Below are 25598 nucleotides of genomic sequence, written 5' to 3'. Positions count from 1 at the left end.
ATGTTCGATGGGATTCATGTAGGACGGTCTGGGTGGCCAAAGTAATAGCTCGAAATATGCAGAAGGTACTTCAGACCAATCACGAACAATTGTGACCTGGTGACTTGGCACATTGTACTCCATGAAAGCTCCATAATTATTTCTGAACATGAATCCATGAATGGCTGCAAATGATCTCCAAGTAGCCAAACATAACCATTTTCAATCAATGATCTGTTTAGTTGGACCAGAGGACCCAGTCCATGCCATGCAAACACAGCCTACATTATTATGGAGCCACCACCGGCTTGCATAGTGGCTGGGTTGGTTGGTTGTTTGGGGGAAGAGACCAAACAGCGAGGTTATCGGTCTCATAGGATTAGGGAAGGATGGAGAAGGAAGTCGGCCGTGCTCTTTCAAAGGAACCATCCCGGCATTTGCCTGGAGCGATTTAGGAAATCACGGAAAACCTAAATCAGGATGGCCGGATGTGGGATTGAACTGTCGTCCTTCCAAATGCGAGTCCAGTGTGCTAACCACTGCGCCACCTCGCTCGGTTGCATAGTGCCTTGTTGATAACTTGGGTCCTTGGCTACGTGGGCTGTGCGCCACGCTCGAACGCTACATCAACTCTTACGAACTGAAATCGGAGCTCAGTTGACCAGGTCACGATTTTCCAGTCGTCTACGGTCCAGCCGATTGGTCACGAACCCAGGGGAGCCACTGCAGGCGACGTCTGCTGTGTTAGCAAAGGCACTCGCGTCGGTGATCTGCTGTCGTAGCCCATTAACGCCAAATTCCGCAGCATTTTTCTAACGGATAGGTCCGTTGTACATCCCACATTGATTTTTGCTGTCATTTCACGCAGAGTTGCCTGTCTGTTAGCACTGACCACTCTATGCAAACGCCGCTGCTCTCCGTCGGTAAGTGAACGCCGTCGGCAACTGCGGTTTCCGTGGCGAGTCTTGAACTTTGAATCTCGGAATACAGAATTCCCTAACGATTTCCAAAATGGAATGTCCCATGCGTCTAACTCCAACAACCATTCCGTGTTCAAAATCTGTTAATTCCCGTCGCGTGGTCATAATCGCGTCGGAAATCTCTTCGCACGAATCACCTGAGTACAAATTACAGCTCTGACAATGCCTTGCTCTTTCTTGTGTACGCGATACTACAACCATATGTATAGGTGCATATCTCTATTCCATGGCTTTCGTCACCTCAGTGTAATTCGTTTCATTTTTTTCCAACAGTGACTTATTAGTCTGATAGTACAGGGTGTTTATAAATGAATACCGGGGTTTTAACGCTTTATAGCAATTATTACATTAAACTTACAGTTATAAATGATATGTCAAATGAAAGAGCAACTCAAACAGTTGTGTTTGGCACCAGTTCGCATGCGCAGCACGCAATGTTTACTCCGCAGTCCGCTAGGAAGCGGTAGTAGCGAAGATGGCGACTAGTGAACAGAAAGCTTTTTGTATTTTGCAGTTCGCAAAGACCGAATCTGTAGTTACTGTGCAACGTGCATTCCAGCTGAAGTTCGGTTGTGATCCTCCAAGTGATAATAACATTCGTAGATGGTATCATCAATTTGCCTTTGTAAAGGGAAGAGCACAGGACGACCAAGAGTTAGTGAAGAGACTGTTGAGCAAATGAGACAGTCGTTCACTCTTAGCCCAAAGAAATCAGTCCGGAAGGCTAGTCATGAATTACAAGTTCCCGTGTCGACTGTTTGGGAAGTTTTAAGAAAACACGTACCACTATATCCTTACCGTTTACAGTTATTACAGGCTCTAAAGCCAGCAGACCATGGATTACGTGCCAACTTCACAAACGAAATGTCGTTCCATAACGATGAATATTTTCTGGATCATGTTGTCTTCAATGGTGAATCGACCTTTCACCTTAGTGGACATGTTAACACTCACAATGTGCGCATCTGGGGCTCAGACAATCCTTACGATATGGTACAAATGCAACGAGATTCCCCGAAAGTGACGTGCCGTATCCCGGCGGAAAGTTTATGGGCCTTTCTTTTTTGGTGAACCTACTGTAACTGGCACTTCTTACCTTTGTACACTAGAGTAATAGCTCTTCCCTCAGTTGGAAGAAGATGAGCCAGAGAACTTCATTTTCCAGCAGCACTGTGCGCCACCTCACTGGCATAGCGAAGTACGTGATTGGTTGAACTTCACTGTATCCAAGCGCTGGATAGGCTGCAAGGGGCCCAATGACAGGGCTTGCTTTGCATGGCCTCCACGTTCACCCGACCTGACGCCATACGATTTCTTCCTTTGGGGCTTCATCAAGGATCGTGTGTACGTGCCTCCGCTACCAGCAGACCTCCCTGGATTAAGAAACCGGATTGAAGCAGCTGTTGCTACAGTCACTGAAGACCCACTTATCAACATTTGAGAAGAACTCGACTATAGACATGACGTGTGCCGTGTGACAAATGGTGCTCACATTGAACATTTATAAGGTTCTTGGTAAAACTGTTTAAGTTGCTCTTTTTTGACGTATCATCTATAACAGTAAGTTTAATGCAATAAATATTATACAGCGTTAAAACCCCGAAGTTCAGTTATAAACACTCTGTATTCTTACATCCTGTAATTTCACCAAGCCGGCCGTTGTGACCGAGCGGTTCTAGGCGCTTCAGTCCGGAACCGCGCTGCTGCCACGGTCGCAGGTTCGAATCCTGCCTCGAGCATGGATGTGTGTGATGTCCTTAGGTTAGTTAGGTTTAAGGTAGTTCTAAGTCTAGGGGACTGATGACCTCAGATGTTAAGTCCCATAGTGCTTAGAGCCATTCGAACCAATTTGAATTTCCTCAACAATGTAGACGTTCACGTCTGACAAGCGGAATTAATCAGTAAATCAAAAGCGACGTAATCTATGGCGGTTCTAAATGGCTCTGAGCACTATGGGACTTAACATCTATGGTCATCAGTCCCCTAGAACTTAGAACTACTTAAACCTAACTAACCTAAGGACAGCACACAACACCCAGCCATCACGAGGCAGAGAAAATCCCTGACCCCGCCGGGAATCGAACCCGGGAACCCGGGCGTGGGAAGCGAGAACGCTACCACACGACCACGAGATGCGGGCGATGGCGGTTCTTCCTGTACATTAATTACAACTGTCGCTGCGTCCTCTGCAATAGTCTAGTGTATATCAAAGTAGGAAAAAGCTCTGTCAATAATTTTCTTCTCCCGGAGTGCAGAACTTCTAGGAACTGTTGACACTCTACGAAAACAAGCAAACACAAAACTTCAAGTGGAGAGCATTCGTCCAATGTCAGCGACAGGTCGGGGAAAACCCTGATCGGGTGTAACCAGCGACTTCGTAGCGCGTGTGCATCGCTTGCCCTGAGACCTCATGACGTGGGCGCGCTCTTTGCACACATTCCGTAGCTTGAGTACTCGCGGCCACCTTGACGTCAGCTGGTCACCGAGTCATAGGTCGCAACTTGTCATCCGTACATAATGACGCTCTGCTCGTTTGATCTAACATCGTCACAAGCATTCTCCTTAAGCAAAGCAGTGTGGGAATGAACGACATGCTGTTGACCGAAATGTCAACGTGATCAGAAACTTTTGCCATCTGAAGATGGGCATGAGAGCACGAAACCATTTGTGGTATTGAACTAAAGCACTTTAAAAGATTTTTGACTGACTACGTTATTGATCAACAATCATTATCAATCATGGAGTCAGCTGGCCGTGGTAGCCGAGCGGCTCTAGACGCTTCAGTCCGGAACCGCGCTGCTGCTACGGTCGCAGGTTCGAATCCTGCCTCGGACACGGATGTGTGTGATGTCCTTAGGTTAGTTAGGTTTAAATAGTTCTAAGTCTGTGGGACTGATGACCTCAGATGTTAAGTCCCATAGTGCTTAGAGCCATTTGAACCAATCACGGAGTCTATGAGATCCAGCATGGATAAAATAATATTAAAAAATATAAAATCAGGAATAAAATGAATACTGGTTGACTGGATAACCAGGTCGTACAGCGTAAGGCACAGCGCTCTAGCTTGTGGCATAGATGGGTGATCCAAACCCGAATCAATCCGTGCGGTTGATTCATGACCGTGGGCTGGAGCAGCGTCGAACCTGAATGTGGTTTTTAGGCGGTTTCCAAGGCTAGTTTAAGCGAACGCTGGACCCGTTTCTAAATTCCGCCTCAGAGATTACGATACGCAAACAGTAAAAATTCGACAGCACACAAAACAAAGTTTACCCGATTTATAAACACGTGGCGCAGTGACTTGCCTCCCTTAAGTTACCTTAACGACTGAGCGTCAGAAAGAGCAGCCGGCCATAAAGTTAAATAATAAAATAAAATTTTTCCAAATCCTGAAATAGTAGACCCTATACAAGACGAGATAAAATTTATGGAAAAGGAGGTTCAAAATGAGTCAAATGGCTCTGATCACCATGGGACTTAACATCTGAGGTCACCAGCTCCCCAGAACTTAGAACTACTTAAACCTAACTAACCTAAGGACATCACACACATCCATACCCGATGCAGGATTCGAACCTGCGACGTAGCGGTCGCGCGGTTCCAGATTGAAGCGCCTAGAACCTCTCGGCCACAGCGGCCGGCGGAAAAGGAGGAAAGACTGGGTACTGGCAATAATGGTGATAAAGCATTTTGCATAATTTACCCCACTTACGGTCTCAGATCTCTCAAAAGCAGTAAATATTGCTCTTCGAAGCAATACACTTTACTAAAAGGACGCTATAAAACTAGCAGACAAATCATCCCTTCCAAGTATTTGGACAGCTGACTGTTACAGTCCCGCCGAGTTCTCCTGAGATCTTTTCGTTGGTCGACCTAGTGGTCTTACACCTTTTGAGTTACAATGTAGCAGGGATTTTGCGATCTTCTTTGAATTCCTCTGTTGTGAAGTTTCTCCAGTTGTTTTGGTAGTTCTGACGATAATGTGTTCAGAAATAGCTGTGAGCACTATGGGACTTAACATCTAGACTTAGAACTACTTAAACCTAACTAACCTAAGGACATCAGACACATCCATGCCCGAGGCAGGATTCGAACCTGCGACCGTAGCAGCAGCGTGGTTGCGGACTGAAGCGCCTGGAACCGCTCGGCCACAACGGCCGGCCGATAATGTGTGGTGGGTCCCATTTTGAGTACCTCCAACGTATCTTCATTCCTTTTGTGACGCTGTTCGGTGTAACCAGTTGTTTGTCTGAAGGATTTAATTTAATAGGCTGTTATTCTATTCGCACCTTATGCCTTTCTAAGCTTCATTGCCATAGCACAGTACAGGTCTTGCTTTGGTCTTATAAAGGCGTATTCCGCTGCGCTTCTGGGTCATATTTTTTGTATACCAGGTAGCTTTTTCAGCTATGTCTGTTTCTTCCACAAAGGATATTTCTATAGGCTAAATATGTGAATGTGTTCACGCTTTCTAGAATTTTATTTTTCAAACAGATCTTACGTTCTACTGGGTATTTTCCAAAGAAGTTCAATGTTTTTGTTTTTCCAGTGCTGAAGTGCATGCTATGTTTCAAGGACATAATTTCTAAATCGTGTACAGAACCTTTCAGGTCATCCTCTAGAGATACTACAAGAAGTAAATCACCTGCAAAAGTAAAGCAACTATTTTTGCGTTTCTGTTGATTTGGATGAAGTCGTGTGGATTTGTCTCTCGCATTCTGCGATGGCTATGGAACCAGAACTGCAGTCAGCTGCTGCCAAAATACGAGGATTGGAATTTATATAGTGGCAACTATTTATTCACAACCGATACGAAAGAGTTACATGTTTGCACCCGTTACTGTCCTTCAAAGTAGTGACCAGCGTTGTGTAGAACCCGTTGCCAGCGATGTGGAAGGCATAGTATACCGTTAGCAGAGCCTGTTCTGTTGATGGTGCGAATGGAGCCTGTCGAATCCCTGGAACAGTTCTGAAGCGAATGCGATGAAGTGGTTCCTTAATCTTCGGAATCAAATCAAACTAACAACGTCTTTAGTCCGGGGAGTATGATGCATGGTACAGTACTTCCAAGTCTCACTGACCGGACAGAGCAGCCGCATCTTTCACTGTATGCGCCCGCGCATTGTCGTGCAAAATGATGGGTGGGTTGCGCAGAAAGTGTCGCCGCTTCTTTCGCAAAGCTAGTCGCAGGTGATGCTCCAAAAACGAACAGTAATACGCCTTAAGTCCTTGTGACTTTGATTTGATTCCGGCTATGATAATCTATTCTTTGTCAAAGTCCCCTATCAGTGGATTTCCCCATTTTGAGCCTGTATCTTCCCTAGAATGATTTCGGTTTTTTTTTCCTTTATTGTTATTTCAATTCGCCACGAAGGGAAAACTTGGCAGCGGATAAAACTTCTCTTCAGCCGAAGGTCATATTTATAAGCTGTTTCAAGATGTGCAAAAAACAGATCATTATAAATGATATTTCTTTTTAAAAAATCACATTAGTGGGCATCGACAATATTCATGATTTTTAAAATTTTTCTCATGGTGTAAAGTCATTTGGCATTGTTGGGAGACGCTGAAGGGCAGGTACAGACGCGTAACTGGAAAATTTTGCGTCCTTCACACACAGTGGCACTTTCGGTTTGTAAAGTCTGAAAGTTGTCTGTTTAGTGTGTCCGATACGTGTAGGCATCTGCAATGGATTTGTGTAGTCTGGTGCTTTGTTTGTGTTGGATAGTGGTGCTTTGTTTGTGTTGGATAGTGGTGAGAGAAGGGAGCAGGTGAAACCTGGTGCCAGTACAACCTACTGCTCTCGCTCAGCACCAAGGTGTCTGGCGAGCTTAACGTCCACATCCAATGGACGGGTCACCATCGACGGTGTCATATGCCCTCACTTCATGACACATTGAGGTATGGTTTGGAAATTAATCCAGGATAGTTGCGTAAAGACCTGTGTTGAGAGACTTTCCGTCACCACCCCTCCTTCCCTTTGCCGTAAGGCAGCAGCACGTGGCGTACCCAGGTGGTCACCTATAAGAGTACTTCTTCACTCCTTGCGTTGCATAATTTCTGTGATCTGGGGGGAACCGGTGAATGCAACGATTCTATGGTGTGATGGTGATGCAGGTGGGAGATGAAAATGATCACGCTCTGACGGAAGTGGAATGACGAGTACGACCATGGGCCATGTGGCACCGCAAGTAGCGACTAAAAGTCAAGGAGGTGGAGGAAGGAGGTAAAACGAAAAATGGTGTGAAGTGGAGCATTTTGAGTAGGGAAGGAAAGGAAGGTATGTCTCGGAGCGGATTTCTTCGTTGGATAGTGGAAGCTGATTGAAATTCCGGCGAGAGAGGATGGATAAGGCACGAAGGTGCATGGAAAGTGGGATACAGATGTAGTGGCGCAACAAGGTACTTGGCTGGTGATTAGTGGGTGGGTTGTCGAGATTAATGCACTGGGTCCGAAGGTCTCTGTATGTCCATGTTTTTAGAAATGGTTCCGGGACTCGGCTGTCCGATGCAGGATGTAAAATTAAACACCTTTCAGCTGTCTAGCTTCCAACTTATTTTATTTCGCAACCAGTTAGTTTCAGCGTCTTACTACGCCATCTTCAGGCCCCTGACCGACGTGTAGGAAGATTCTACCTCGGTTCTGACCAAACCAGGATCTAGGGGGCCAGCAATACTGATATTAGTAGATTTTTGCTGTAGTGATTACTTCAACCATGATCCGCCGACGGATTTGGCATCCTGGATCCTATTCGGTTCTGTCCCTCTTGATTGCTTGCCTCACCGCGTTACGTGCTATCACGGTATAAGTGTATATTTTTATTTTTATAATTATTTATTTTATGGTTTTGGTTGGGGTGGCTTTAAATATTGTGGGCTTACATGAGACTTTTAATTAACTTATACCGCGATAACACTCGTACGGACATCGGCTGCCCCGAAGTACGTGCTACATAATATTTTTTCTAAACACAGCGCGCAACTCACCGCCTTCTAATAAATAGTTTACGTGAGCGCTGCAATTTAGAAAAGAAAATATGCGTATTCTTACGCAAACTGTAATTATTAATATGGGCCTCAGGGGCTACAGGTTATTTATGTACCAAATTACATAAAGATTAACTGAGATATTGCGGAATGTAATGATTTTCAATATTTATTATTCATTATTTGCAAGGCAAAACTGGAGAGAATCTCGTCTGCCGTTAGGCGGCCAAAATAAAACCTACTGAACTCATTCAGTGCTGTGAATTTTGGTAACTGAAATTACTTTTCACTTCAAAATTAATGAAAGATCAAAATTGAGAAGTCTCCCGCATTACATTTAATAACATGAATCGTCTGCGTAATGGCTGACTAAATTCTGCTAGGGGAGATGAGCTCCCTGCACTACGAAGTTCTGTAAAAATTTTGTTAATTATGATTAATCGTTGTGATCATGAGAGGTCCCCCCCCATGAACCATGGACCTTGCCGTTGGTGGGGAGGCTTGCGTGCCTCAGCGATACAGATAGCCGTACCGTAGGTGCAACCACAACGGAGGGGTATCTGTTGAGAGGCCAGACAAACGTGTGGTTCCTGAAGAGGGGCAGCAGCCTTTTCAGTAGTTGCAAGGGCAACAGTCTGGATGATTGACTGATCTGGCCTTGTAACAATAACCAAAACGGCCTTGCTGTGCTGGTACTGCGAACGGCTGAAAGCAAGGGGAAACTACAGCCGTAATTTTTCCCGAGGGCATGCAGCTTTACTGTATGATTACATGATGATGGCGTCCTCTTGGGTAAAATATTCCGGAGGTAAAATAGTCCCCCATTCGGATCTCCGGGCGGGGACTACTCAAGAGGATGTCGTTATCAGGAGAAAGAAAACTGGCGTTCTACGGATCGGAGCGTGGAATGTCAGATCCCTTAATCGGGCAGGTAGGTTAGAAAATTTAAAAAGGGAAATGGATAGGTTGAAGTTAGATATAGTGGGAATTAGTGAAGTTCGGTGGCAGGAGGAACAAGACTTCTGGTCAGGTGACTACAGGGTTATAAACACAAAATCAAATAGGGGTAATGCAGGAGTAGGTTTAATAATGAATAGGAAAATAGGAATGCGGGTAAGCTACTACAAACAGCATAGTGAACGCATTATTGTGGCCAAGATAGATACGAAGCCCACACCTACTACAGTAGTACAAGTTTATATGCCAACTAGCTCTGCAGATGACGAAGAAATTGAAGAAATGTATGATGAAATAAAAGAAATTATTCAGATTGTGAAGGGAGACGAAAATTTAATAGTCATGGGTGACTGGAATTCGAGTGTAGGAAAAGGGAGAGAAGGAAACATAGTAGGTGAATATGGATTGGGGGACAGAAATGAAAGAGGAAGCCGCCTGGTAGAATTTTGCACAGAGCACAACATAATCATAACTAACACTTGGTTTAAGAATCATGAAAGAAGGTTGTATACATGGAAGAACCCTGGAGATACTAGAAGGTATCAGATAGATTATATAATGGTAAGACAGAGATTTAGGAACCAGGTTTTAAATTGTAAGACATTTCCAGGGGCAGATGTGGACTCTGACCACAATCTATTGGTTATGACCTGTAGATTAAAACTGAAGAAACTGCAAAAAGGTGGGAATTTAAGGAGATGGGACCTGGATAAACTGAAAGAACCAGAGGTTGTACAGAGATTCAGGGAGAGCATAAGGGAGCAATTGACAGGAATGGGGGAAATAAATACAGTAGAAGAAGAATGGGTAGCTTTGAGGGATGAAGTAGTGAAGGCAGCAGAGGATCAAGTAGGTAAAAAGACGAGGGCTAGTAGAAATCCTTGGGTAACAGAAGAAATATTGAATTTAATTGATGAAAGGAGAAAATATAAAAATGCAGTAAGTGAAACAGGCAAAAAGGAATACAAACGTCTCAAAAATGAGATCGACAGGAAGTGCAAAATGGCTAAACAGGGATGGCTAGAGGACAAATGTAAGGATGTAGAGGCCTATCTCACTAGGGGTAAGATAGATACCGCCTACAGGAAAATTAAAGAGACCTTTGGAGATAAGAGAACGACTTGTATGAATATCAAGAGCTCAGATGGAAACCCCGTTCTAAGCAAAGAAGGGAAAGCAGAAAGGTGGAAGGAGTATATAGAGGGTCTATACAAGGGCGATGTACTTGAGGACAATATTATGGAAATGGAAGAGGATGTAGATGAAGATGAAATGGGAGATACGATACTGCGTGAAGAGTTTGACAGAGCACTGAAAGACCTGAGTCGAAACAAGGCCCCCGGAGTAGACAATATTCCATTGGAACTACTGACAGCCGTGGGAGAGCCAGTCATGACAAAACTCTACCATCTGGTGAGCAAGATGTATGAAACAGGCGAAATACCCTCAGACTTCAAGAAGAATATAATAATTCCAATCCCGAAGAAAGCAGGTGTTGACAGATGTGAAAATTACCGAACTATCAGCTTAATAAGTCACAGCTGCAAAATACTAACACGAATTCTTTACAGACGAATGGAAAAACTAGTAGAAGCCAACCTCGGGGAAGATCAGTTTGGATTCCGTAGAAACACTGGAACACGTGAGGCAATACTGACCTTACGACTTATCTTAGAAGAAAGATTAAGGAAAGGCAAACCTACGTTTCTAGCATTTGTAGACTTAGAGAAAGCTTTTGACAATGTTGACTGGAATACTCTCTTTCAAATTCTGAAGGTGGCAGGGGTAAAATACAGGGAGCGAAAGGCTATTTACAATTTGTACAGAAACCAGATGGCAGTTATAAGAGTCGAGGGACATGAAAGGGAAGCAGTGGTTGGGAAGGGAGTAAGACAGGGTTGTAGCCTCTCCCCGATGTTGTTCAATCTGTATATTGAGCAAGCAGTAAAGGAAACAAAAGAAAAATTCGGGGTAGGTATTAAAATTCATGGAGAAGAAATAAAAACTTTGAGGTTCGCCGATGACATTGTAATTCTGTCAGAGACAGCAAAGGACTTGGAAGAGCAGTTGAATGGAATGGACAGTGTCTTGAAAGGAGGATATAAGATGAACATCAACAAAAGCAAAACAAGGATAATGGAATGTAGTCTAATTAAGTCGGGTGATGCTGAGGGAATTAGATTAGGAAATGAGGCACTTAAAGTAGTAAAGGAGTTTTGCTATTTGGGGAGCAAAATAACTGATGATGGTCGAAGTAGAGAGGATATAAAATGTAGGCTGGCAATGGCAAGGAAAGCGTTTCTGAAGAAGAGAAATTTGTTAACATCCAGTATTGATTTAAGTGTCAGGAAGTCATTTCTGAAAGTATTCGTATGGAGTGTAGCCATGTATGGAAGTGAAACATGGACGATAAATAGTTTGGACAAGAAGAGAATAGAAGCTTTCGAAATGTGGTGCTACAGAAGAATGCTGAAGATTAGATGGGTAGATCACATAACTAATGAGGAAGTATTGAATAGGATTGGGGAGAAGAGAAGTTTGTGGCACAACTTGACTAGAAGAAGGGATCGGTTGGTAGGACATGTTCTGAGGCATCAAGGGATCACCAATTTAGTATTGGAGGGCAGCGTGGAGGGTAAAAATCGTAGAGGGAGACCAAGAGATGAATACACTAAGCAGATTCAGAAGGATGTAGGTTGCAGTAGGTACTGGGAGATGAAAAAGCTTGCACAGGATAGAGTAGCATGGAGAGCTGCATCAAACCAGTCTCAGGACTGAAGACCACAACAACAACATCATGAGAGGTGGCAACAAAGTCAATCATACACACTTTCTAATAACAATTTCTTTCGTATTTTTTTTAAATACAGGTAAAACTTACGTTAATTATCAGACAGCACTACAATGGCGGCCTATCGCTAGACGAAACAAAACAGGAGAGATAGTTCAATCAAAGCATTGTCTCTGATCTTCATGACCTGTTTCACACAGAGATTATACCAAAAAAAACTGTGTTTTGTTAATTACATCGATATTTGTGTTTTGATAATAATAACTGACGTTCTTTGCTATTTGTCATACATCGCGCACACGTACACAGTCTTGAAATAATTTCTAATTCACACGTCTCATAACAAAAACTTCCTTTCCCTTTCGCCAAATGTCCATTTATGTCACAAGTTAATGCCATCTGATGGCGTTTCGGGCACGTAACGCGGTGTGGCAAGTATTCAAGCGGAGCGGAAACGAATAGGACCGACGTGTAGGAAGATTGTACCTCGGTTGTGATCAAAACAGGGTCCAGGGGGCCAGCAATACTCATATTAGTAGATTTTTGCTGTAGTGATCACTTCAACCATGATCCGCCGACGGATTTGGCATCCTGGATCCTATTGGTTTCTGCTCCTCTTGAATACTTGCCTTACCGCGTTGCGTGCCATCAGATAGCACTAACTTTGGCTCTGGACAGTGGTCATAATGCTTTGGCTTGTCTGTGAATGTGTATACTCGGAATCAGAGCGCAGTGGTGTAGAAGTGCCGGGTGTCTGTTGCAGGAGCGGCCACCATGTCGGGCCACGTGCTGCAGGAGCAGAACAGTCGCACGGAGCTGATCATCGCCGCGGATGGCAAGAGCGCGCCACAGCCCGCAAGCCGCCTACCCCAGTACGCTGCAGCCGTCATAGGTCAGTACGCACTGTGACCTGTCTTAAGCGCTAGCGGCAAACGTGCCACACCAGAAAAACTTCATGTTTCAAAAAGATTCCCCCGCAAACTACATCTTCCAACGGGTTCCGCCACCACTCACAACTCCCCTTTTATTTATATTCTGTACGACACGTTTCGGGAAACGATTCCCATTTTCAAGTGCATTGTCCATGTGCTATGCCATTTATTCATGATGTTTTCCACACATGAAGCGCTGCAATGTTCTCTTATCTTTATTGTAGTGCACAAAAATAACAGTCGATCTTTACAAAGAGTTACTGATGAACTTTGGAAAGAACCTTGCGGTCTTCTTGTGGTCCACTTGCGCAGAAACTAAACACACATTAAAAATCACTCACAATTTTCTGTTTACAGCAAGCAACGTTCGCTAATTTCATTGTGTACTGTGCACAGAAAATTGTACGTGATGTTTGATACGAGTGACTTTCTGTACTGACGCAAATGAAACTCTTGCACACCCTTAAGGGCGGACGTTGATGAAAACACACACTGTTTCAAAAGTGCACCAAATCCACTGTTTTGGAGATATGGCAATGAAATTTTCTACCACGCTTTACATGAAAGTAACACATTTACATATAAAATCCTTTTATTATATGTATTCAACTTTTTTTAATGAAATTTGAAGTTTTATTTTCAAAAAATAATGTATGTTCCTTTTTCTCAGAAAGTATTCAAGAGATTTCTACAAAAATTTCTCTGTTTCTTCTCTTTATATGTTGTAAGCTCCTCTCATGAGGGTTTTGGAATAGGTCAAATAGGACAATTTTCATAATTTTTACTTATAATTCGGAGTACAATTTTAGATTCATGCAAAATTCCAAGCACTTTGCCCCGTATCTCAACTTGCAATCATAATTTCAAAATTTTCTCTTGAGACAAAGTTTATTAGGTTCACAAAAATATCTGTACAAAATTTCATAATTCTAGCATTCATATAGTCTGAGAAAAAGGTACATAAATTTTAAAAAACAAACTTTTCAGGAAACGCAATTTAAAGTTCAACCTAACTTTTTTCCTCATGTCACTTGTTCAGAAGGCACCACATTTGTACTCTGGGTCGTCTTTCCCTTCAAGGCTTCTCTTCTGGTTTCTTGTTGCTTGTCTTCTTTCCTTTGCCAGGTCTTCAACTGACCTTTCAACTGCAGAGACGCGCTATAAATCTATTTTTCTCAGGGTGTGTTGAGCAAAATTTCCTATTTTGAAGCCCATTCTTTGTAATACCTTCATCCTCCCGGCGTTCCCATTATTAAATACAATAACTGAATCATAAGTTGCAATTATGACAACTTTAGCAGATGCAAATGTGTTTTTAGGGCATCGTTTCCATATGAATGAATTTAGAGACTCATTTGGATTTTGGGTTTTGTCATGAACACACTTTTTGAGAAATGCAGGATCCGGCAAAGATGATTTATAAAACCAAAGAGTATGTATCACAGTCTTCTAGATGTATCCCGCACACGTTTGGTTGAAAGTAATACACAGAATTGTTGTTTACTGAGCTGGCATTGAAGGGCAGCTTCAAAACGTGGGCGTAGCAGGGAGGCCGCGTCACACTTTTAATTAATTTTTAGGCACTTCTGATACGATTTCAACATTGAAACTTCGGTAACTCATTGTCCATGAAGTGTACTAACAAATAAAAAATAAATAAAAAATTTGCATATTTGGTCAATTTCATCAACGTCCCCCCTTAAGCATCGAAAATCTTAGGTTTCTATTCCAGCGATTGTACTAAACGTTTAATCTATGTCACTCCTGTATCGGATCTCGTTGGGCAATCGGTTTCGCTGTGCCTGCCAGTCACGGCCATTTGCGTTTATTCAACCTGTTTACAAAATTATAAAATATGCTAGATCTGCTTACAAAAGGTTGCAGGAATGGGCGGATTTTGCAGTTCTGCCAGGGTATGGCTCTCGTCCGGAGCAATACTGTTATGTCCAATCGAAAAGAGACCTTGGCTGTTGCGGCGCTGTATGTAATCCCAGTGAGTGAACGTGTTTGCCGACAGATGCCGTGATTGTATTCTCAGTTGCACAAGGGTAGTTAACGGCTTCGGCACCAGTTTCCTCGTTTCTGGAGAGTCGTTTCCGCAGTACGCTGCGTGATTGATTCCTCCAAATCAGCAAAAAGGGCGGTTATGGAGTTTCTTCGTGCAGAAGGGGAACGACCTCAAACATTTTGCAACTCACTACAAGTTGAGAAACAGTGTGCACTCTGCCGCGCCTCCCACACACATCTTCCCTTTCCCACACATATCCTTTACTATCTGATCAAATTGGCCCCTCTCTTCAAATTCTTTTGGCATTTATCCAAATCCCATACACTCTGTAAACTTTAAGATCAGAACTCCATTGTCTTTCGCAATCCTTAATCCTAGGCTGCCATCCCGCCAACACCAACATATATCCTTTACCCTCCACCTCCACACCCTTCTAATCCTGTCGGAAAGAAACTTCATGTGGCCCTCCGTTCTTCACCCAGCACTCTGCGATGACGTTCACCCGTCCTTCCAGCTATAAACATCCCCCATATCCTCTCATCCAACCTCTTGACCAACATAACCCCACACTCGTTACGGATGGAGGTGGCGCAGTGTTTAGCACACTGGACTCGCATTCGGGAGGACGACGGTTCAATCCCGCGTCCGGCAATCGCTCCAGGCAAATGCCGGGATGGTTCCTTTCGAAGGGCACGGTCGACTTCCTTCCCTGTCCTTCCCTAATCCGATGAGACCGATGACTTCGCCGTTCGGTCTCTTCCCCCAAACAACCCAACTAACCCCACACTCGTTCTGCTTGCTCCAGCTCTCGACCCTCGGTCAGACACTTTCCAGCCCAGTATCGTGCCAATCATAAGTCAGATGCGGTTTCGAGACGCTGTCTGGAACACAATTTTACTTACACTTGACATTATTCAACTTTGTTAGAGATCAGAGTAATGTAAAACACAGAAGTAAAAAGTTCAACAGCCAAAATTCTATCTTTGGTGACTAGATTCAAAAATGGCTCTGAGCACTATGGGACTTAACTTCTGAGGTCATCAGTCCCCTATAAATTAGAACTACTTAAACTTAACTAACCTAAGAACATCACACACATCCATGCCTGAGGCAGGATTCGAACCTGTGACCATAGCGGTCGCGCGGTTCCAGACTGTAGCGCCTAGAACCGCTCGGCCACCCTGGCCAGCTGACTAGATTCGGTAAGTCGAAGTTGTCATTATCGGATCGTATGCAAGTATATCTCAATTCATTTCAATAATAATATTTTTTACATAAAATATGATGCTTATTGCATTGACTAGACAAGCTCATGTTGAAACAAGAGAGGAAAGGAGCTCCTTTCATCTACTGTGTGAACAAGAGCTTGCACAGTCGATGCAATAAGCATGATATTATATGTAAATCCTGTTTTATTGTTGAAATGAAGACGTATAGCTTCTGCATGTTCTTGGAATGACGTGTCGCAACTTGATACGATATATTGTACATATAATGGAGGTGTATTTAGATGATTTGCGTATAATCTGATAACGGATTTGCCGAAAGCGGTCTTCAAAAATTAAATTATAACTAGCTATATTGACGAAGAGGCAGTGTGTGCAGGTGTAGTGCGCTTCCTTTGTTCACCATTACATCTCACACTGATCTTCCATGCAGCTAACAGCCACATTTTCTTAGTCATATGGTTAACAGCACGTTAAGCCCAATGTTTCTCCCTACCTTGACTCTGCACTCGGTGCACTAGGCAGTAACCTGAGCAGAGCACTTGTGCCTACAGAGCGCTGTTAGCCCAGGCATCGTTCAAGTTCGCCTGGTAGGACCTAACTAACGTCCGGCACCACTCTGTGACGAGTCCCCGCCCCGAGCCGACATATCCTGTCACCAACCCACAATTCCCCTCCTTCGATGTCGACAGCGACCGCGGGCGCGCTGTCGGGCAGGCACCTGCATGGGCTACACGCATCCAGCGCCTTGGCTCTGCACTCGACCCGTTAGGCAGTAACCTGAGCACTTGTGCCTACAGAGTGCTGTTTGCCCAGGCATCGTTCAAGTTGACAGTGTTCGCCTGGTAGGACCTAACTAACGTCCGGAACTACTCTGTGACGAGTCCCCGCCCCGAGCCGACATACCCTGGCACCAACCCACAATTCCCCTCCTTGGCTGTCGACAGTGACCGCGGGCGCGCTGTCGGGCAGGCACCTGCATGGGCTACACGCATCCAGCGCCTTGGCTCTGCACTCGACCCGTTAGGCAGTAACCTGAGCACTTGTGCCTACAGAGTGCTGTTTGCCCAGGCATCGTTCAAGTTGACAGTGTTCGCCTGGTAGGACCTAACTAACGTCCGGAACCACTCTGTGACGGGTCCCCGCCCCGAGTCGACATACCCTGGCGCCAGCTCACAATCCTGCTCCTCTACTGTCGGCAGCGACCGCAGGCGCACTGTCATCGGGCACCTGCATGGGTTACACATCGCCGGCGCCTTGACTCTGCGCTCGACCCATTAGGCAGTAACCTGAGCACTTGTACCTACAGAGTGCCGAGGCATCATTTAAGTCCCCGCCCCAAGCCGACATCCTTGGCGCCAGCTCACAATCCCGCTCCTCTACTGTCGGCAGCGACCGCGGGCGCGCTGTCGGCGGGCACCTGCATGGGTTACACATCCCCGGCGCCTTGACTCTGCGCTCGACCCATTAGGCAGTAACCTGAGCACTTGTACCTACAGAGTGCCGAGGCATCATTTAAGTCCCCGCCCCAAGCCGACATCCTTGGCGCCAGCTCACAATCCCGCTCCTCTACTGTCGGCAGCGACCGCGGGCGCGCTGTCGGCGGGCACCTGCATGGGTTACACGTCGCCGGCGCTGCCGCTGCTGCAGCGCGAGACCAACCCGTTCCCCGTGTCCGAGTCTGCGGGCTCCTGGGTGAGCGCGCTGCTCAACGTGGGCGCCGCGCTGGGCGCTCTGCCCGCGGGCTGTCTGGCGGCCCGCGTGGGGCCGCGCAGCCTCATCGCCGCACTCCTGCTGCCCTTCATCGCCTCCTGGATGATCATCGCCCACAGCGACTCCGTGAGTAGCTCGCCGAAGCGTCAGCTGCACGTCGTACCGATGATGGTGTTGAATACAGGGCTCTGAGTGACTCTCTGACGATTGCTCGCTCCTCACATTCTTTCGGCGCTCTAGGTCGACCGTTCGCTTCTTGACGCCGTGCTCGATCATACACTCCTGGAAATTGAAATAAGAACACCGTGAATTCATTGTCCCAGGAAGGGGAAACTTTATTGACACATTCCTGGGGTCAGATACATCACATGATCACACTGACAGAACCACAGGCACATAGACACAGGCAACAGAGCATGCACAATGTCGGCACTAGTACAGTGTATATCCTCCTTTCGCAGCAATGCAGGCTGCTATTCTCCCATGGAGACGATCGTAGAGATGCTGGATGTAGTCCTGTGGAACGGCTTGCCATGCCATTTCCACCTGGCGCCTCAGTTGGGCCAGCGTTCGTGCTGGACGTGCAGACCGCGTGAGACGACGCTTCATCCAGTCCCAAACATGCTCAATGGGGGACAGATCCGGAGATCTTGCTGGCCAGGGTAGTTGACTTACACCTTCTAGAGCACGTTGGGTGGCACGGGATACATGCGGACGTGCATCGTCCTGTTGGAACAGCAAGTTCCCTTGCCGGTTTAGGAATGGTAGAACGATGGGTTCGATGACGGTTTGGATGTACCGTGCACTCTTCAGTGTCCCCTCGACGATCACCAGTGGTGTACGGCCAGTGTAGGAGATGGCTCCCCACACCATGATGCCGGGTGTTGGCCCTGTGTGCCTCGGTCGTATGCAGTCCTGATTGTGGCGCTCACCTGCACGGTGCCAAACACGCATACGACCATCATTGGCACCAAGGCAGAAGCGACTCTCATCGCTGAAGGCGACACGTCTCCATTCGTCCCTCCATTCACGCCTGTCGCGACACCACTGGAGGCGGGCTGCACGATGTTGGGGCGTGAGCGGAAGACGGCCTAACGGTGTGCGGGACCGTAGCCCAGCTTCATGGCGACGGTTGCGAATGGTCCTCGCCGATACCCCAGGAGCAACAGTGTCCCTAATTTGCTGGGAAGTGGCGGTGCGGTCCCCTACGGCACTGCGTAGGATCCTACGGTCTTGGCGTGCATCCGTGCGTCGCTGCGGTCCGGTCCCAGGTCGACGGGCACGTGCACGTGCACCTTCCGCCGACCACTGGCGACAACATCGATGTACTGTGGAGACCTCACGCCCCACGTGTTGAGCAATTCGGCGGTACGTCCACCCGGCCTCCCGCATGCCCACTATACGCCCTCGCTCAAAGTCCGTCAACTGCACATACGCGGCATGCTACCAGTGTTAAAGACTGCGATGGAGCTCCGTATGCCACGGCAAACTGGCTGACACTGACGGCGGCGGTGCACAAATGCTGCGCAGCTAGCGCCATTCGACGGCCAACACCGCGGTTCCTGGTGTGTCCGCTGTGCCGTGTGTGTGATCATTGCTTGTACAGCCCTCTCGCAGTGTCCGGAGCAAGTATGGTGGGTCTGACACACCGGTGTCAATGTGTTCTTTTTTCCATTTCCAGGAGTGTAGTTTACCCATTCCTGCCTACATTGTCGAATGGTGCCATCGCTTCTCTGTCCACCTGCTTAGCTGGGTGGTAGCGAGCTTCCCTCCCATGCACTAGGCCCGGGTTCGATTCCCGGCCAAGTTGGAGATTTTTCTTCGCGGGTGTTGTGTTGTCCCCACCCTCATTTCATCCTCATCACCGGCCGCAAGTCGTCGAATGTGGCGGCCGAACTCGAATGGGACATCCCAGCCAACAATGCCATACGATCATCTCATTTCATCGCTCCTAATGCAAAGGTCGAGCGATTCGCGGATTACTCCAACCGGCTTCTTTGAGCCTGGATACACATCCTCACTCAAGTTCCGACACCTGCTATATTGTTTACGCACCTGTCTTCGAGGCTTAGTTACTGTTGTAAGTAGGCTGTTTAGGTTTTTATGTTGGTAACGCCACGTAGCGCTCTGTATGGAAATCACTAACTGTGCTGTGTGCAGTCTTTAGTTAGCTTGCATTGTTGAAATATTGGCTATTGTAGTGTTGGGCAGTTGGATATGAACAGCGTGTAGTGTTGTGCAGTTGGAGGTGAGCCGCCAGCAGTGGTGCATGTGGGGAGAGAGATGGCAGAGTTTCGAGAGTGGATGATCTGGACGTGTGTCCGTCAGAAAAAGGAAATTTGTAAGACTGGATGTCATGAACTGATATATATATATGTTATGACTTTTGAACACTATTAAGGTAAATACAGAGTTTCTTCTCCATCAAAATCTTTCATTTGCTAACAATGCCTATCAGTAGATAGTGCCTTCAGTAGTTAGAATCTTTAATTTAGCTGGCAGTGTTGGCGCTCGCTGTATTGCAGTAGTTTGAGTAACGAAGTTTTTTGTTACTCAGGGCCATTCTTTTGTAGGGATTATTGAAAGTCAGATTGCGTTGCGCTAAAAATATTGTGTGTCAGTTTACTGTTGGTCAGAATAAGTAAAGAGAGAAATGTCTGAGTATGTTCAGTTTTGCTCAGCTGTTTGAAAATCAAATAACGTAAGTGGCTTATCAGCACTGTGATTCTTAAATTTTCTATGGGGATGTTTCACTGTCCAGCTGAGAACACGGAATGAAATTCGCAAAGACTTACCCTGTTATCGACATGTCCCCTGTTTACTATCCTTGCCAGCTGCGAAACTGCATCGCAGCGTCATACATTCGTATATTGACCCCCAAAGTTTACACTTTTGGCATTTTCCGTCGATGTCTGTATGAATATCAATTTTTGACCAATTTACACAACTCTTTCGCGGTGTTAGGTCTTTTTTCTTTTCCTTTTTTTTTCTTTCTGTTTAGAGTCTGTATCCATTAATTGGCGATGATTTACTTTCACCGTAATTTTTTATATTCAAAGATATCATTAAATTTGCATTTCTTGGACATTCACAATTTATATGATTCTTTATCTGATTAATGAATTCTCATCCTAATCGCTCAGGTTAACTCAAGGTGGCAAATACTCAAGAAGCTATCTATTTTTATGAAAGACGTCAACACCATACTTTTATTCACAAATGACTTCAACTTGGTATACTGTCTATAGATTACAAAGCACGCCACGTATTCTAAAACTTAAAATCAGTTACCCACATAAGTTTGTAAATAACAGATTTCAGCTATCAGTCGTCCTTTGGAATTTTTATTGGCAGATCTAGCTTTCAGCTAGAAACTAGCTATCATTTTTGGTCAATCCACGTAATGCCTGTTGGTCAGGCTTTGTCCACAGTTCAGTTCATTGAGTATACAATGAAATTCCCGAGGCAGGATTCGAACCTGCGACTGCAGCTCCTAGAACCACTCGGTCACTCCGGATGGCAAAAGTTGTCCAAGTAAAACATTCATATTTCTTTACGTACTACACGAATATGTAATAAAAAATGGGGGTTCCTATTTTTTTTAAAACCCGCTAGATATCCGTTTGACCTATGGCAGCGCCATCTAGCAGGCCAACCATAGCGCCATGTGGTTTCCCCTTTCAAGCTAGAGAAGTTTCGTGCTTTGTAGTTGTTTCGTTTGACGCTTATTTCGTGAGATATTTGGCCCAGTCATGATCAATGGACCACCTAGTATATACTTGAATATTTCTGGTATCTCAACTGCAGATTTTTCAGCGCTCATTTAACTTTAGGACTCTGTTATCTCAGAGTGAACAAAACTGGACTTGTACCACTATGAAAATAAGCCCTTCACATCTCTCTATTTATCCGTCTGATGGCCTCCTTCCTCTCCCACCGCCCCTCCTATGTTACCATCCATAATGCCAATTCCCACACCTTCTACTCCTCTGCAGGTGTCCCCCTGGGCTCGGTCCTCTCCCCTCTCCTCTACCTCCTGTACACGGCAGATATGCCCCGACCCCCCCCCCTCCAGTAGACCTCTTGCAATATGCCAATGACACCGCATTCCTCGCCCTCGCTCCTACCCTCCAACGGTCCCAACGCCTTCTCCAGAATCCTTGACCTTTTTGCTGCATAGTGTAACCAGTGGCCCCTGAAAATCAATCCTTCCAAGACCCAGGCAATCGTCGTAGGTCGTACCACTCGCTCCTTCTGGCTCCTGGATTTCTCCCTTACCATCTGCGCCCGTCCTGTCCGCCTCACCCCCACCCTCACCTACCATGGCCTCACCATTGACCGTCACCTCACCTGGATCCCTCATCTCCACTCCATGCAATCCAAAGCCCACAACTGCCTCTGACTCCTCACTCCTCTCTGGCCGGACATGGGGTTGCACCCCTCTACCATCCTCCACACCTACAAATCCTTATCCATCCCATCCTCTGTTATGCCAGTCCCGCCTGGGTATCTGCCCCCCCCCCCCAACCCGAAATTCTATAAGTCCCTCCAGATCCTTGAGATTCATGCACTTCGCCTCGCCTTCCGTATACGCCTCCCGTCCCCCACGTGGATCCTCTATGACCTCATTCCTTTCTCCCATCTGCTCCTGTTCCTCAAACATATCTGCATACTCTACACCTCCCACCACCTTGATCTCCCTCACCCCCTGGTTACATCCCTGCCCCCTGCCACGTCTTCACTGTGGTGTCCCCCCTACCCTCCATCTCTACACCCTTCATCTCCTTTCCCACGGTGGCTTCCATCAACTCCCCCTCCCGGATAATGCCCTGTCTCCCTCGATTTATCCCTCCTCTCAACTCTGATCCTCACCCCCCCTCCTTTCCTCCGTCCTTTTCTTGGGCTCCCTCTCCACCCCTTCCATCCTCTTTTTTCCCCACCTACCCTCTCTCTGCCCCCTTCTCTCCCGTGAGTCCTTTTGCATTTCCCTCGTCTGCCTTTTCCCACTCCCTCTCGCATCTGCCCTGCCCCTCCCCCCCCCCCCTTATGAGTCCTCTCCCTCCTTTGGTTCCCCCCTTTCGTTTTTCCTCTCTGCCCTCTTTGTTTCGCCTCCCCCCCTCATCTGCCCAGTTCCCCCCCTCCCCCATCTGCCCTCGGCTATGGTGTGTTATCTTTGTGCCGACATTTTAGTACAGTGTTTACAGTGAGTGTTCAGTGTTGCGTGTCTTCTCCGAAGTATTGCGAACGGCCATCATACTGTTGCTGGGTGTGATTTTTATATCTCTTGCAAACAGAAACCAGACTGTCGCCTTGTTTTTTAATTGTCTGTCTACTATGTTCCCTGCCTGCTTCGTGTGTATTTATTAGCTTTGCCAACCCTTTGCTTTTTGTTTTAACTTTCCACAATTTTCCGCCGTTTTACAATTTCAGTCATCGTGTTATCGCTTGCTTTTATTGTTTTTTATCTTCTTTCTTACGTTTTAAAAAGTCTGTAGGCTGCAGAGCAGCGTAATAAGCTGCTGCCAGCCCGCCCCCTTCGGGGGGAATCGAAATACAATAAAGGAAAAAAAAAGAGGCTCTCTATTTGAATACGCATACCTATACGCTCCAGTGTATACGTATTTCTACTATATTCAAATGCTAGAGAAACGTGTATGAAGTTAACTACAGCCCCGTACCAGTAGGAGCAGCAGTACGAGTGATCGGCACTTTGCAGGTGTGGGAGCTGTACGTGGGGCGGCTGGTGGCTGGTCTGGCGGTGGGCGCGACGTCGGTGGCGGCGCCGCTGTACGTGACGGAGGTGTCGGAGACGCGCGTGCGCGGCGCGCTGGGCTCGCTGTTCCAGCTGCAGGTGACGGCGGGCATCCTGGCGGGGTACGCGGCCGGGCTGCTGGCAGACCACCGGCTGCTGGCGCTGGCGCTGGCCGCGCTGCCCGCCGCCTTCCTGCTGCCCGCGCTCTGCTGGCTGCCCGAGTCACCCGCCTACCTGCTGGCCGCCGGCAGCGACCGCGCCGCGCGCAGAGCGCTCGCCAGGCTGCGCGGCGCCCGCTACGACTACACGGACGAGATCGCCGAGCTGCAGGACGCCGTCAAGGTAGGCAACCGCGCACGGCCGACACCGGCTCAAAGGAAGGCCTCGGCGCTCGCTCGTGACGTCACGTCAGCTAGGCACGGCGAACGCCAGGTCTGTTGCAGGCGTACTCGTAATGGAGGTGTCTCCCTCCCTGACACAGGAAAATGTGAAACTATTGGCGGTAATTGACCGACACACATTGTTCCGAGAGATTTCTGCAATCAATTAATTGTGCGATTCATTACACTTCTTAACAAATAGTGTACTCCTAAACTTAAATTTCCACCTGTGTTAAGGATTGCCATACAAAAACAACTTCATGGTCCAGCAGCAACAGAATTCGTGCTTCTTTACCTTATTTGTAAATCTGCGCGAGGTACGTTTGTACTGGGTTGCTTTTACAAGAAACTGTGAACATATTGGTGCTCTTCTTTAGGTATCTTGGTTGACTATGGGTTGAGGAGCACTGAATGTTAATGAAATATCTTGCTATTGTACACGTTGGGGGAGGGGGTGGGGGACAGAAGAAGAGGCAAAAGAGAGATACTTGTTTTATCAAATAAAATTTTTTTTATCTTATAAAGGTTCTCCTTTCAGTTGCAAGAGGGGAATATTTATCTTTTCTAATGTACCTGTTTAAAAAGGTTTAAGCTCAGCAGTATTTTCGATGTATGAAGCTATTTTGTTTCCTGTTTAGAATTCCTTTCGTTGAAAATGACTGTAATCTAATGACTGGCAACAGTTGGACATTTACACATGTAAATTAGTTCACATTTCCACTGACGATGTCAAACGAAAATAAATAAATAAATAAAAGAAACGATTTCATTGTAAGGGGGTTGGGGTAAGTTTCGATAACAAAATGGATCAAGTAAATATAGTTACTTCAATGTAAATGGGGCAAAGCGTCTTCTAACATTGATCTACGTTTGTTTGGACAGGATTCAGTAATTCACAGATATCATCTTCATTTGTAGCGTTACGATAGTAAGAAAATCTTTCATCTAAATAAAATTGCAGAATACAAAACAATACCAAACATTTTGTCCAAAAATAAGAGATTCATAGTGATAAGCACGCCCAGACGTTTCTGCCTGCAACAGACCTGGCGTTCGCCGTGCCTAGCTGACGTGACAACTAGCGCCGAGGCCTTCCTTTGAGTCGGTGTTGGCACGGCAGGCACTCCACGACAAAGCGAACTGGTTACCTAGGGCACTAATTCTGTGTTGTTTATACCGATCGGTGCGGTAGGTTTACTTAGATAGTGACGTCATTTTCGTTTCGTTAGCCAAAGCTGCTATTCTGTAAGCCTCGCCCGGCGATTTTTCCAACAGCTGTACCGAGAATTCGTTAGGTTTCGGTATGGCCACATGTTCGGTTCGGAGTGATTTGTTTGTAGCTGGAATCTGTTATTTCAAAAATACTGAGTGGTTTTCCTGCCAGTTTCATTTACACACATCAAAAAAAGTTTTGCATCACGCCGGTTCCCAGAACTTCTGAACATAGACGTTGACTGTGGATATTGTATCACAGACACAGTCCCTTTGAGTGTTCAGAGATGTCACTAAACCCACCCAAAGATGACATCGATCTGTTGCAGGATTTTAGAACATATTTTTTGCTCGCGTATCATGTCATTTCCGGAAACCCAGAATCTACTCTGTTGGAATCAACATGGGTTCCGGTAACAGCGATCGTGTGAGACCCAACTCGCTTTGTTTGTTCATGACACCCATAAAATATTAGATACAGGCTCCCAGGTAGATACCATTTTCCTTGACTTCCGGACGGCGTTCGACACAGTTCCGCACTGTCGCCTGATAAACAAAGTAAGAGCCTACGGAATATCAGACCAACTGTGTCGCTGGATTGAAGAGTTTTTAGGAAACAGAACATAGCATGTTGTTCTCAATGGAGAGACGTCTACAGACGTTAAAATAACCTCTGGCATGCCAC

At 46.2% G+C, this 25598-nt stretch overlaps 1 protein-coding gene across 1 annotated transcript in view; it reads left to right on the top strand.

The window, feature by feature from the left end:
- Positions 1-25598, top strand: part of LOC126475465 (facilitated trehalose transporter Tret1-2 homolog) — a 77555-nt gene that overhangs the window by 27656 nt on the left and 24301 nt on the right. Inside the window, exons 2-4 of the mRNA XM_050103347.1 lie at positions 12454-12582; positions 17439-17695; positions 23286-23663. Coding sequence (XP_049959304.1) covers positions 12465-12582; positions 17439-17695; positions 23286-23663 — 753 coding nt within the window. The 5' untranslated portion in view covers positions 12454-12464. The remainder of the gene's footprint in view (positions 1-12453; positions 12583-17438; positions 17696-23285; positions 23664-25598) is intronic.

This window comes from Schistocerca serialis, chromosome 4 (assembly GCF_023864345.2).
Source record: "Schistocerca serialis cubense isolate TAMUIC-IGC-003099 chromosome 4, iqSchSeri2.2, whole genome shotgun sequence".
NCBI classification, from domain to species: Eukaryota; Metazoa; Arthropoda; class Insecta; order Orthoptera; family Acrididae; genus Schistocerca; species Schistocerca serialis.
Note: the sequence above shows the minus strand (reverse complement) of the source record. Positions and strands in the feature narration are given on the sequence as shown.